The sequence below is a fragment of the Anarhichas minor genome, unplaced genomic scaffold (genome assembly GCF_050575085.1).
Source record: "Anarhichas minor isolate MPS153535 unplaced genomic scaffold, ASM5057508v1 ptg000073l, whole genome shotgun sequence".
Taxonomy (NCBI): domain Eukaryota; kingdom Metazoa; phylum Chordata; class Actinopteri; order Perciformes; family Anarhichadidae; genus Anarhichas; species Anarhichas minor.
In genome coordinates, this window is record NW_027466519.1 from 3,864,895 (window position 1) to 3,878,166 (window position 13,272).

Here is a 13,272-nt window from a genome sequence, read left to right on the forward strand (position 1 = left end):
GTTAGTTTCAGGTTATGTTATGCGCAGGGTTAGTAAAAACAATAAATACATTTTGGCTGGTATGTTGTTCCCTGCTAATCACTTCTGTCTCATAAATGGTGAATTGAATTAAGGGTGGGTGGATAAGGGTGGAAAAGGATAGAAACTGCTACACAATGCAAAACAACCTCCAACTGTCTGCAGCCTAAACAGATTAATTCATCTCGTCATTTTCACATCAGTTATATTTTTGACATGTTTTGAGTGTTATTTTTGTCTGTCTGGCAAACCCCGAGCACCACAGAGGGGAAGAGGCATTCCAGACCAGACTGAACTCTTACTACAGATTCCGGAGATTTTTTTTTAGGTGGGGGGTTCTTTCAGTTTAAAATACTTGAAATGAAAAACGAGCAGAGGCCATACATTCCAACCCAATCTAAAAGGTGTAAAGCACTTCCAGATGGCTGCAGGAAATTATTGAAGCGTTTGCATATCACCGCATTTCAGCCTTTCCCCGAACCATACCAGTTGGCCCCAAACGTGTTTAAACTTGTTTTCACCGGGGGGAAACAGTGTTAATCCTGTAACTTTAATCTGCAAATACTCCAGGCCATGCGCAACCATTTTGAGGGCAGGAAACATCATTTAACCATTGGTGCCCTCCAGCCCCATCCAAAAAAAAAAAAGGTATGTTTCTATTTAAGGAGCCTCGTTTAGAGACCTCTGGCAGCCAGAGGTGCAAAGTGTGGGGCTCCACACTGGGCCTATTGTTTCATAAGTCCCATATGTGAATACCTCTGCTGGACCAACCCCTCCATTAAAACAACAGAGCCACTGCTGCTCTGCTCAACATCCCCTCTCACTGCTGCTGCACACCAGACTCCAGCCTCTCGCTCAACAGCAACTGAGAGCTGCCGAACGTCCACCGGGTTGAATCTACTGAGTGCTGCGAGACGATATTTAACGTTGCTCCATGAAAAGTAGAAATCAGTGAGCATTATTTAATTTTGACAGTGTTGCATGTGTACAGCGCATATGTTTTTGCGGCGTACAATCAGGTTTCTCATTGTAATCAACTTGTTGCAACCAAAATGTACCAGTGCGGTCCCCTGCACTATTCTGTCTTACTTCTAGAACTCTTGAAACCAGAGTTTTTCAGAAAATCTTTTTTTGTTTTGAAGAAAAAGTTGGACTTAAAAGGCTGAATTTGAGGCTAAATTACTTATTATTAAGACATTTAAATGGTCTGTTGCAGCGCATATATTTTTACAACAAATTGATACAATGAAACAGACAATTTAATACACAGGTTGCTGTTTATTAAGTTTTATATTCACCAAATTTTACTATGGTGCACATTTTACACTGGCAATAGTTGCTAGTTGTACCATGTCAGAGGAGCAACATATCCCCACAACTATCCAACCAGCCACCCACTTCTGATACAAAATACATCAATAAGTTCACAGTATTGGGCTGCGTATTTTTTGGTGCGTATTTAACCTTTTATGGCCTGTGAACTAGATTCAGAACTCACATTATATAAATACAAATTTAATTAATATGAGAATAAAATCTTTGTCTTTATTGAAAAAAACATACAAACAAGCAGCAGCAAATATAAAATGGATAGAAACAATGATACATCTTCTATTAAAAATATATATGTAAAAATACATATCAATATATCATTCTTATAAATTGCAACCCCCTATGCATATCAAGCGACCCCGAGGTTAAGAAACTCTGGGTTATCAGCTGATCGATCTGAGAATAACTATTAACAGTGACAAAACTCCAAAGTGTTTTAAAAATAGTTTAGTGGTGTTTTTACAGGTCAAGTAGTGAACATGGAGGCCTCTCAGCAGCTGGATGCTTTAAGACGGTGTAAACAGCTCTGCTGTCGGCCTCTATGTCCGTCATCAAAGCTCCACTGGTGTCTGCAAAAACAGGAAGGCAGTCGTTAGCCTCTGGTGTCAAACAGAACCGTCACAGAAACATTTCAAACTTCTACTGATGGTGTTTTTTATCCCTTCTGCTCGAACAGGTGGTTTACATTTACAGTTTCACGGTCTCTAGGCGCTTGAGGTCTACTCAAAATCTAAAAAAAGCTAAATATTTTCAAGTCTGTGAGAAACAGCTTCCCATACATAAAACTGTCATTTATGTAAATGATCTAAAGCAAAATATAGTGGGATTGGAGCAAATCTGTGGGTCAGGATCAAAAATGCATCACAGAGTTTCCCTGTTGGGTTCCCATAACAGAAATAGACACTTGTTGCCATAAGTCATCAAATGTTACACTTGGATCCAAGATTTTTTTTTAACAAAACTCAAAGAAAAGAAGAGCATATTTCACAAAACTTACTGGCCAAGAGTCCAAGAAAACTAGCGAGCTCGTTAGGAAACCATGCTGAGCTTGCTGAACTGTGAGCTGAAAAAAAAAACAGAGAAGAAGATGTCAATGTTTTCAGAATGAAGTGCACACGCTGCGTCTAATTATCTGGTAGTTATTTGATATTTAACAAGATTAACACAGATTCAGGTTCAGTGGATTTACCTCAGGCAGCTAGCTGCTCCTCCGTCTGTCTTCCACCATTCTTCTGATCAAAATCCATTCTGATTGGCTGGTGATTAACACTTGTTTGTGTTAATAGTCAGTACTAGAAGTGTGATCAGATTACCGGTGTGATTTTGTTAGTTAGAGCTGAGAATGGGAAATATAAATCAGCTCCTCCTTTAGATAAAAATAATAGTTTGTTAGTCGTGAACATGATTAACCCACCTATGTAAAGACACCTTTGAAGAAGTGAGGAAAAAAGGAAAAATAGAAACAAGAATTTTCTTTCATTTCATGCAAATTTTCACCCATGACATGACCCAGAATTTAGCAATCCTTCCAGGAGCTTAATTGCTACGGGCATGCATGATTAACTTCTTGTGTAATTAAATGAGGCTCAATCTAGTTCTCATCGTGATTTCCATAAACAACATGTAAACTGTGCCACTTGAGACACAGTAACGACTTCATTTGAATTTCCTTTTACAGCTGAATGCTGTGCACAAAGTTACAACCATTAGAAACGAGGCAGGCAATTATTTTAACTAAAAGATACACAGCTGCTCGGGGGTGGCAACGCTGACGCTTATTTAAACATCTAATTACAATTAGTGAATTCAATTTATTTTAGCTAAACAATCTAGATCACATATGCAGTAAAACACAGCCTGCAGGTTTCTATTACAGATGCCACCTATGTTGTAACCCGATGTTGTTCTTGTTCAATTCAATTAAATTCTTGATGGCTGATTTTTGGATTCAACTAACGACTACTCTGCAAAACAACTCCGTATATGACAGCAAGAAACAAGTGGACACAATCCTATTATTTTAACCACAAGAAGCTTTTTCCCCCTCCATTTCTCTATTAAAGGGACAACGAGTAGGATTTATCGGTTGCGGTTTGTAAAGACGACATTCAAAGTTGGCCCTTCCTCCCCGGCTCAGCAAGGGTTAAGTTGAACCCCAGATTCACTCACGTTTTGGAACAAGCTTTTGCACATTTCACATCACTATATTTGCGTTTATTTGGCAGTGTGTTACGATCTGGCACCTGGTCGCTACGTTTTTATACGGGTTGAAGCCCAGAAATGTCCAGAACACAGCAAAATAAGAAAATACACACTCCTAGTGGGTCATAAGTGATGATTGAGAGAGATCAATTTGTATGTGTCTATACATTGTTTTTTTAGGAACATCCTACTCATTGTGCCTTTAACTGTTCAGTAAGGGTTCATGCAGATAAAAAAGTAAACATTTTAGCATTGAAACATTGAAAGATATAGAAAAGAAAATGTGAAAATAAATGTGTAGACTTCACGTTTGTAATTGTAGATCGTAAATGTACGTGGGGAACAATACTGAGGACATGACCTCAGTGTCTGAAGCCACGATCAAGTGAAGTCGTTTCAATTTTTATATTCCAAAATCGCAAATTTGCCTCAAGGCCTTTGCAATGTTTACAGCACATGACACCCTCTATTCTTAGACCCTCAGTTTGGATAAATTAGATCTCCTTCCCCCAAGAAATACCACAACTGTGAAAAAGAAGAAGAAACTTCAGGTTCTTCTTGTCAGTGTATATCAGGAAACAACACAAGAAAACACACAAACTCTACCAAATGTTTGAAACAGTCGCTCTGCATTGGAAGCACGTTTAAAAAATGACTTTACCGCAGAGGCAAACTATTACTTTTAGGACTCGCACGCTGACATCGGCAGTGTGTGAATTATCAAAATGGGTGGTTCAGTTTTAATCCGGCACAGAGGAAACGTAACTTCACGTGCGCACTGATGATCGTTTGGTGAGAATAGCAGTGAGCATTGTTCTAGGCCCGTATACGAGCTCACTTGGCAGCTTCAACACACTTTGCCGCTGCTTTTATGCCGCCACCTGCTGAGCCGTTGCTGTGGTAACAATTGAGTAAATACCACACTGGCACCTATAGCAGCAAAACCCATAACCTCTGTTTCAAGCATCTCTCTCTCTCTCTCTCTCTCTCTCTCTCTCTCTCTCTCTCTCTCTCTCTCTCTCTCTCTCTCTCTCTCTCTCTCTCTCTCTCTCTCTCTCTCTCTCTCTCTCTGAGAGGATCAGAACTCATCTCTGCCATGTCTACTGTTGTTGAGCACAGACAGGGAGCATCAGCTCGGTGCGATCAAACTCACCTGTAAATGAGGAAACTGGAGATTCCAAAGATGATGAGCGCTAAGCCGGATCCCACAGCCACAATACCCAAAACTGGCAGATGACCTGGAAAGCAGGAGTAGAAGGATTCCACACTCAGTTGTCTCTCACATGTTTAACAGATGTCCACATTCAGGAGAAAGAAGAACACTGTGCTGTTAAAGACACAGCTGTGACTTCCTGAAGTACAGCTGCAGTGCTTTAACAATCTGTCAACCACAAAAACCAACAACAATTTCACACAATTACACAGCTTTGGCATTCCTGATATGTATTTAAAGCCGTAATGGAGACTAATTATACCACCTGCTGTAAATCACAAGATATGAAACTCATCATGAGAGAAATATAATGTCTGACACTAATCAACACAAGAGGATGTTTCACTTCTCGGCATTCATAAAAACAGTGAACTGAAGATCTGTATTATTCAGCAGGTCCACGTTTTGTGTCGCTGTGTATACATTTTTGGAAATAACATAGAAAGCATATCATTTTCACAGATCACGATATGCAGCCATCATGGCTAATAAATAAGTCAAGGTTGACTTTTGCTTTCACACGGGTCTCCTGGGTAAAAGTCCTGCGTATGTTTGAGTCACCAATCCACCACCCCTCCTCCATTCGTGGACTTCTACGGAGCATGATTACAAACCTATTTGCATTAAAAACAAACGTGATCCGGAAGAAAATGTTTCCCTCAAAACGTAATAAACAATGCAGTTTCTTTGTTAGAGAACATGTTTTAGGAGACGAGGCTGAGCCAGGAAACGTTCAGCCGAGCTTAGCAAAACGACTACAGCATACTGGCCTTCACTACGTCGACACTCTGTGGATGAGACACTGCTGCCATTGTGCTTTATGTGTCGTATATGTTGTTAATCATTAATATGTTTCCTTCACATTCATTGTCATTGGTGCTGAAAGCAACACTGGAAAAGGCGACATCCAGGCTCTCAACTCTGCAAATTATTTGAGTCTGATTTATGGCTCCTCCACTCAGTATCCCTCCTTCACATCAGAATACATTTATAATTGCAGTGGTGCTCCTCCTCAGTTTATCATCTGTGACATTTCCCTCTGAAACTGCCACTCTGTTCAAGCGACAAAGACAACTTCCAGCAATTATCTTTCACACGGCTTGTTACTCCGGCAAATATTACACTTCTACATTTGCTCTTTCACTTCATTGAGGGAGAGGTGGGATGAAATTGAAGAAAAACAACACATTTATCATCACAGCATCAATGAAAATATCCCAGTCCCTGTAGAGATACAGCAATAATATAAACAAAGCATTAGTGCACTGTAATATCCATCTGATGAGCACTCTAAGTCAACAGAAAAAACATATAACGTCCTTGTCATAACTCTTTTCATGCAATTTCCTGAAATCAGTGTGTCCATTAGTCAACCTTATGTAGCTTGTTTCTGGAGAATATTTCACCTCAGACACAGATATAATCATCTGCAGGCAGATTTAATTGTTAACATACCATCATTGCAGGAGGGGTCGTCCGTGGAAAACACACAGGGGGGGTTATCCAGCGGTGGGCCCCCGTTGGGCCAGTGGATCTTCTCTGTCTGGGACCAAATGATGTCTTTGGTGGTTCCATTGTAGTACGCAACCAGCTGCAAACACAGAGAGAAATGCCCATTTAAATGGGTGAAAATAAAATAAGTTGAGCCTGTTATACCGTAAGCTCACTTCACAGCATGTTCCTATAGACATTTATACATTTATTGTTGAGGACAATATTGATAACATTGTTTTTCATTGGCTGTGCAACCATAGAGAGAGTGCAGATGTCACCTCCAGGCTAGCCACTTCAAAAGCTTGTTACATTAGCACTGTTCAAAGAGGGTTTCTGTCATTGGTTTGAAAAAGTTTAATGTTTTCCTGGTTCTATATTCTATATATTTACTACTACAATCACTATTTGAATCTGTGATTGAACAAAGTTAAACAGCTATTCATATTTTAGCCGAACAAAAAAAAACACCCAGGGATGTCAATGTTGGTCGTTCAGTGAAAAATTTGTTTAGCGTAAACTAGGAAATGTTAGCATGCTAACACACTAGACTAAGATGGTAAAAATTGTAAACCACAGCATGTTACAACAGCATTGTAATTGTGAGAATGTTAGTTGGCATGCTAATGTTAGCATTTAGCTCAAAGCATTGCTGTGCCTCACAGAGCTGCTAGCATGGCTGTAGACTCTTATGCTAAGTGCCCTTCAAGTAACAGGCCACAAGTCATTTTCTAATGGAAGCTGGTGACATGAAGCTACAAACTGATGCCTGACCCTTGCCGCTGTGTGACGCACTGTAAATCAAAGTTGAGCTGGTTTCAACTTTTCTCAGCGCACAAGATTGGTGAAGCATCAACCAATCTTGTGTTTTTGTTTCACCATTTTCGGTCCCCTTCTCTCTCCCCACTATTCCTGCTCTGCTTCAATGTAGCGTGACTCCTGTGTTTCTAACTAGCCCGGAGGTGCTTTTATGTTTTCCACCCAGGCTCCCAGCATGTTGCGTCGTCTCTGCTAAGACCCTTAAAGGCAGTCGACCTGACGTAGGGTCATCAAAACAATGCAGAATGTCACGGGCGAAGGGGCAGTGGGAGCACAGTCTGAAATAGCAGCAGTATCTCAGTTCAGAAGCCTGTGTTTACTGCACTGCACTCCTCCAACAATTCACTTCATGCTTGTGTTCACTTTTAAACCCTCTAATGCCTACAAGTCTGCCAGCTACGCTATATACTGTAATATACACTATGTGATACCCGCACACTACGGGGCCTTAAACATGGGGGCATCGTTATGTCGAAACAGGAATGTGCACACTGTTACCTAAAACACCATTATATGCTCTAACATTAATGGGGAACTCCACCAATTGTACACACCAGTTGTTTACAGGTCTTGGAGAGTACCAAGTTGTCAAAAAAAGCTTTTTGTCACTCCGAAAGGGAGCTGCGTGAAGTCTGATAAATTGCCTCAAGTGATGTCGCTTAGGTTACTGTCATTTGGGGCTGAAGACTTCAAGTGTGAAATGAAAACAAATCTGAGGGTTTGGAGTTAGAAAGAGGTGAGCACAGCAGACCTCTGTAGGCCGCTCCTCATCTCTTCTTGGTGCTAGCAGTTCAGGGTTACATTACTACGAGCATAACACAGCCGGATCCCTGATAGAACTGTCAACGTTTGTGTTGTATTGTGGGTAATGTATGCGCCAGGTTTTGTCAAGTTGTGCGTGGAATTAAAAAGGTGATATCTTTGCTGCATTGATTTTAACGGTTCATTGTGAGCCTAACAATGTTACAGGAGTGCAATGTGCAATCTCTGGAGTACTCTATTAAGATTTGTCATAACTGGGGGCCTCGTCCAAATCATGAAAAACATAATCACAGAGGAATTTGGACATATAGTGTATTTCCCTATTTTCTTGTCCTCACAGAAATAAGTTTTGTAAACTGAGTTGACAGTAAGATCATGTAACTATGTGTACAGATGTTTAAAACACCTGTTTATCCACTGTGGATCAAAACCAAGTTTGAGTAATATTTTCTTCTGGTAATCATATGCAAAGTCATGTTCTCAGACTTTTTTCCATTTCAGTTGTTTATTATGCCGATAGCCATGTCAATTGAACAGTAATGTAAGATGTTCATCTTGTCTGTTCTCCCTAATTGGTAACATACAGGATAGTCATGAATTTGACAGATTATTGAAAATTTACTTTGATAAAAACAGAAAGATAACAAACAATACAAAAAATAAATAGTCAGTAATCCATCAAAACAATCTGCCTGAGTCATTTTGATACTGATATTGTATTTTATTATATTCAGCAGTCTGAGATTCTGAAAGTTGAAATTGACCTGTGTAGTTTTCAGCCAGGCGGCTGGCTACTCGGGTCAATCGGCCATATAAATGGACCAATTAAAAGCTGAGGATAAATTAGACCACGCGGTCACGCTGACAGCCTCTGAGGACCGCTATGAAATTCTAACTGAAGTCTACAGCTAACCCACTTCTTCTCCCCTCAGAGGAAAGAAAACACACACACTGGTGCAGTTCACAACACTGTTTGCAGAGCGCGACATACACAAATATTTTCATTGGACTGTGGGGGAAATTTGAGGTTTTATGCATCTTATCATTAGAGAAGTCCGGACCAACAGAATATATCCCAGATAGTAATATACATAGGCTTTCATTGCTTCAAAGACAAGCAAAGGCTGAGGTTTGGAACTACGCTTATCATGCTGAAAACATTTAGAATTTAAAATTAGTAATAAGACACACATGAAGTGAATTAGCCCTCATTGTCAATTATTTGTGTCGACAACTCTACATACTGAGACTGAAAATGATTCCTGAATAAGTTCTACAGTTTATATCAAAAGGTTCCCCTGTGGGATAAATGACAACAAAGACTTTTTTGTAGGACACATGATTTATGTTCATATCTTGATAAATATTATGAGTAGATATGTAAGCGCAAAAGTAATTATTGTCACAAAAATGTTTATAATTCAACCACAGTTCTTTTCTGGTATCAACCGAAATGTGAATTTAATGTCCTTCAAAATGTGTAGTCTTGTTACTAGTTGTAGACTGTTTTATTTAGTTCATGTATAACTGCTTGTGCTTATTCTGCATTTAACACACAGGAACTTTGACCTCTTTTGAAAAAAGCAAAAAGGTTGTTTTTGGGGCTGTTTTATGCCATAATTAGATAGCAAGTGTACAGAGATGACAAGATATGTGCGGAGAGAGAAATGGGAAATGACATGCAACAAATGTCCCCGACCAGAAGCCAACCAGGTATGTCGGGATTCATGGTCGGCGCCTTAAACCCACAGCCCCCCAAAATAAGGGTTTTGCAGAAAAATATGTTCATATTTCTGAAAGAACGGTATCATAAAAGTGGTGTTGGTAGTGACGCTTGGCTGCCTTGTATCAGCACTAGTGTTGAAAACCATGTAAGAAAAAGGACATCACGGTAGTAACTAACCAAGAATAACATGATATGTAAGATGAAGGTCGACTGAGTCCTTGTTCATTTGCTCATCGGCCCAGTCCATGCCCAACAAAAACGTCTCGATGCCAAATCTGCTTACAAACTGCTGCAGCTCTCCGTGACAATCGGTGTGCCCCTGGGTACATTGTTCCACTTTCAGTCATTTCAGTCCGAATACAGGTTTGATAGAAAACACGTGCAAATTGTACATACTTTTCTATTAAAATCCCGTCATTGTCCTGCAAAATGTCAAACATTTTGTCAATGAATATTCTTGCACTCAAAATAAAGTCCATTAAAGTGTTTGCAGAGATTCAGATCCATTCAGCTGGTCTTTACCTTCATTCAACTTCAGCTAATATTAGTGTTTATTTGGCAGCCTTTAGCTCATTGACTTCCGTACTTTTGAATGAATTCCCTCCCTAAATTAAATCCTCTGCCAAACCTCCTGTTTCATACAAAAAGATTTCACACCCCAGAAGAAAATTACAATCTATGAACAGTACATTGGAGATATAAAAGAATAGTCCACATCCAAAATGTCAGTTCAATCATCTACTAACCCACAAATCAAACTCTGCTGAAGATCACAAACACGTTAAACACAATGTAAACTATCTACGGTAACCGTGAAAGTGCAACTTACCCCGTACTCTCCTGTCTCCTGGTTGGTCATCGCCCACAGGTTGACGTCTATGTCCCTGGCATTTTTGTGGTCTGTAGTAACAAGTCCCGTCACTCCTAAAAACACAAACAATATCCACATTCAGGGTCTGATCATATACAGTATGGTCCTCATTACATCTGCTCCAATTCAAATTTGCATGATTCCCTGTGCCCACTGAGGGCTTTTTCTATGTCTTCAGGTAATTACGGTATATACTTACTTAGATTCGTTGTCAACCCTTTTCAGTGCAATGCTTTTGGTAAACTGATTTTGACATTTAGTTTAAGATGATTCTGCAGCTTCACTTTATCACCTTTTTGCTGTGTATCTTCTTGTCTCTTAACTACTCATCACTGTAGAAAGAAATTGGAAAAGAGTTGTAATGTGACCTCTAAGTAGAAAAAAAAAGCATGTGCTGAGCCAGTATTGGATGAAAAAGCGTTTCCCTCTGTAAGCCCAGTAAACATTGTCAAAACATCCACACAACTTTCCATAATTATTTTCAACATTGGCCCTATTTTCCTTGTTTTTTTTCCACCCATCCTGCTGAGCAAAACAACCCTCATCAACCCTTTTAATCTGAAGCAACAACATCCCATTGTTCTGCTTCTTCCAAAATGATGTGAGCGCGGATCATCTGGCAGCCAACAAAGTAAACAAGCACCCACATCAAGCATCAAATGGACGACTAACAGGAGTGCTTTGTGATAACTGTTCAATAACACTACAAATATTGTGTTGAAGGGTTATGTTTTTATCACATTTTGGGTTCAATGGTGCTTCCCAATAACAACCAGCTGGGCCGGTCACTTGGACTCACTGCATGCTTATTGGAGAGCACCTTGTATGAAGCAGCTCTTACAAGTGAAACCACATTTGCTCACCCCAGAATCGGCGGTTCTGCATCCTCGCCGTGATGTTGATGCCGTCGTTCTGGGCTCCACCCTCCGCCAGCGTCTCTTCCAAGGCCATTGCGTACAGCACGAAACCATCATAGAAGCTGCCGGCGATGTAGTCCATCTGCGAGGAGAGAGGCGTCGTTTTGAACAACAGGGAAACAATGGGATTTTTTTGAATACACAAGGTTCTGATTGAGAAATTGAAAAAATACATCGAGCCAATATACAAGAGCCTGCTTCTGTGAAATAATATGATTTTGGCAGGTGAAAGTGCCAAATACCAACAAACACAATAAATGATAATTCATTTAAAATGTATAGTATATTGTGCTTTTGTGAAACTGCCATACTTAAAAGCTGAGATGAAAGCAGTAATAAAAAGAAGGGTATTAATAGCTAACATCATTGTCAATATCATTAACTGCAACTAATTATACAGCACAGTGGGGATTATTCTCGTTCTCTTTTTTTTTTATCTTATAAAAGATTAAAGAGGTCGTGGTGCTGCTGAGAAAGCATGCGGTTTTCATAGACTGGAACCCACCAGTGATGGCTCCAAATGCACACCGAAGTCCCTCTGCGCTCTGGCGTGGAGTTTTCTCTGGAAGTCCCTGTACTCTGGATTGTCAGGAGGCCGGTACGTTATGACGAAAACAGACTGGAGGAGACACAGATCAAGAGTTTGGGTGGAGAAATACAATATTCAGCCAAACTTTTCAGTCCAGATATTTGCCTCAAGTGGCCTTTGAAATTTGTCGGTATATATCACAAAAACAAGTTTTAGACATTTCTAGGAAATCGTCTGGCTTTGCTCTTAACAGGAAGAGCTAGATCATTTTTCATGTTGTCATTGGAAACCACCACAAACTTCCACAAGCAATTAACGCTCTGAAGAAAACATATATCCATAATGAGCCCTATTATGGTTCGCAGACAAATTAACAACTTGCTTGATCAGGAAAAGATGGGAGGCAAAATTGTGTTCTGCAGCCGAGGTTAGGAGCAGTTCAGATATCGCTGTATTTGATGCTAAAGCTGTTTTATTCCTCATGGTTTCAACTTGTCATGAAATGTGTCTCCAATCTTAAAACAGCTTTCTTCTTGACATAAATTCAATCTTTGTGAACAGGCATAAGTATCATGGCACAAACTGCAATATGTTGAATGTGTAGAGGCGGATTAAAGTAGCTGTTTGACTATTTATTTTCTATAAGATATGAAGAAATACCTAAAGAGAAACTTTTCAACCTGAGGGCTATATTCCAATGTTTTACTGTCGGTCGAGTATTGCAACCCAGTCGTCAGGAAAAATGTTATATTTAATGTTTCTGAAAACCAAAAGATACATTGAACGTCAACTTTTTGAATCTAAATTATGTTTCATGAATGCATTTCATATCAGCATCTTATTACACTAACAGAAACCTACAATGCCACGTGGTTGTCAAGGTTGTGAAAAGATTGGTGAGGTTTAGGCAACAAAACTGGTTATGGTTTGAAAAAACCTCAGTTTGTGATAAAATAATGACAAAACAACTTGTATAAAAGTGTCCATCGTTACATCACTGCCTTCACATGCTTTAACTGAACACATTGAATTACTTTTTGCGGTGCTGTTCACTAATAACATATTTCAGAGGGACAAATATTAAGACTAAGTGTGGCGATAAAAAGGCAGAGGAGATGTGTGAGGAGTTATGTATTAACACTAAGTCCCCGTTAAGTCCTGCAAATGGAATGTAGAGCTAGACATTCATTTTCCTAATTGTTCTTTAATTATTCTAATTATTCTAAGTTAATGTTTCAACTGTATTTTAATATGCAAACATATGCTGAGTCCATTATGACAGACATGGCCATTATTAATTTGATATTATGCAAGATTTAGTATATTCATAAAGTCAAAACTTTGTGAACACTAAACTAAAGAGAATTAAGAGAAGCCAGTGTGACATTTAGG

At 39.5% G+C, this 13,272-nt stretch overlaps 1 protein-coding gene across 1 annotated transcript in view; it reads right to left on the reverse strand.

Annotated features, from left to right (window-relative positions):
* The window catches only part of npr2 (natriuretic peptide receptor 2), a 48,698-nt gene that overhangs the window by 26,522 nt on the left and 8,904 nt on the right, over positions 1–13,272 (reverse strand). Inside the window, exons 3-7 of the mRNA XM_076079797.1 lie at positions 11,857–11,970; positions 11,298–11,433; positions 10,393–10,487; positions 6,221–6,356; positions 4,706–4,790 (exon numbers count right to left, since the gene is read on the reverse strand). Of these exons, the coding sequence (XP_075935912.1) occupies positions 4,706–4,790; positions 6,221–6,356; positions 10,393–10,487; positions 11,298–11,433; positions 11,857–11,970 (566 nt within the window). The remainder of the gene's footprint in view (positions 1–4,705; positions 4,791–6,220; positions 6,357–10,392; positions 10,488–11,297; positions 11,434–11,856; positions 11,971–13,272) is intronic.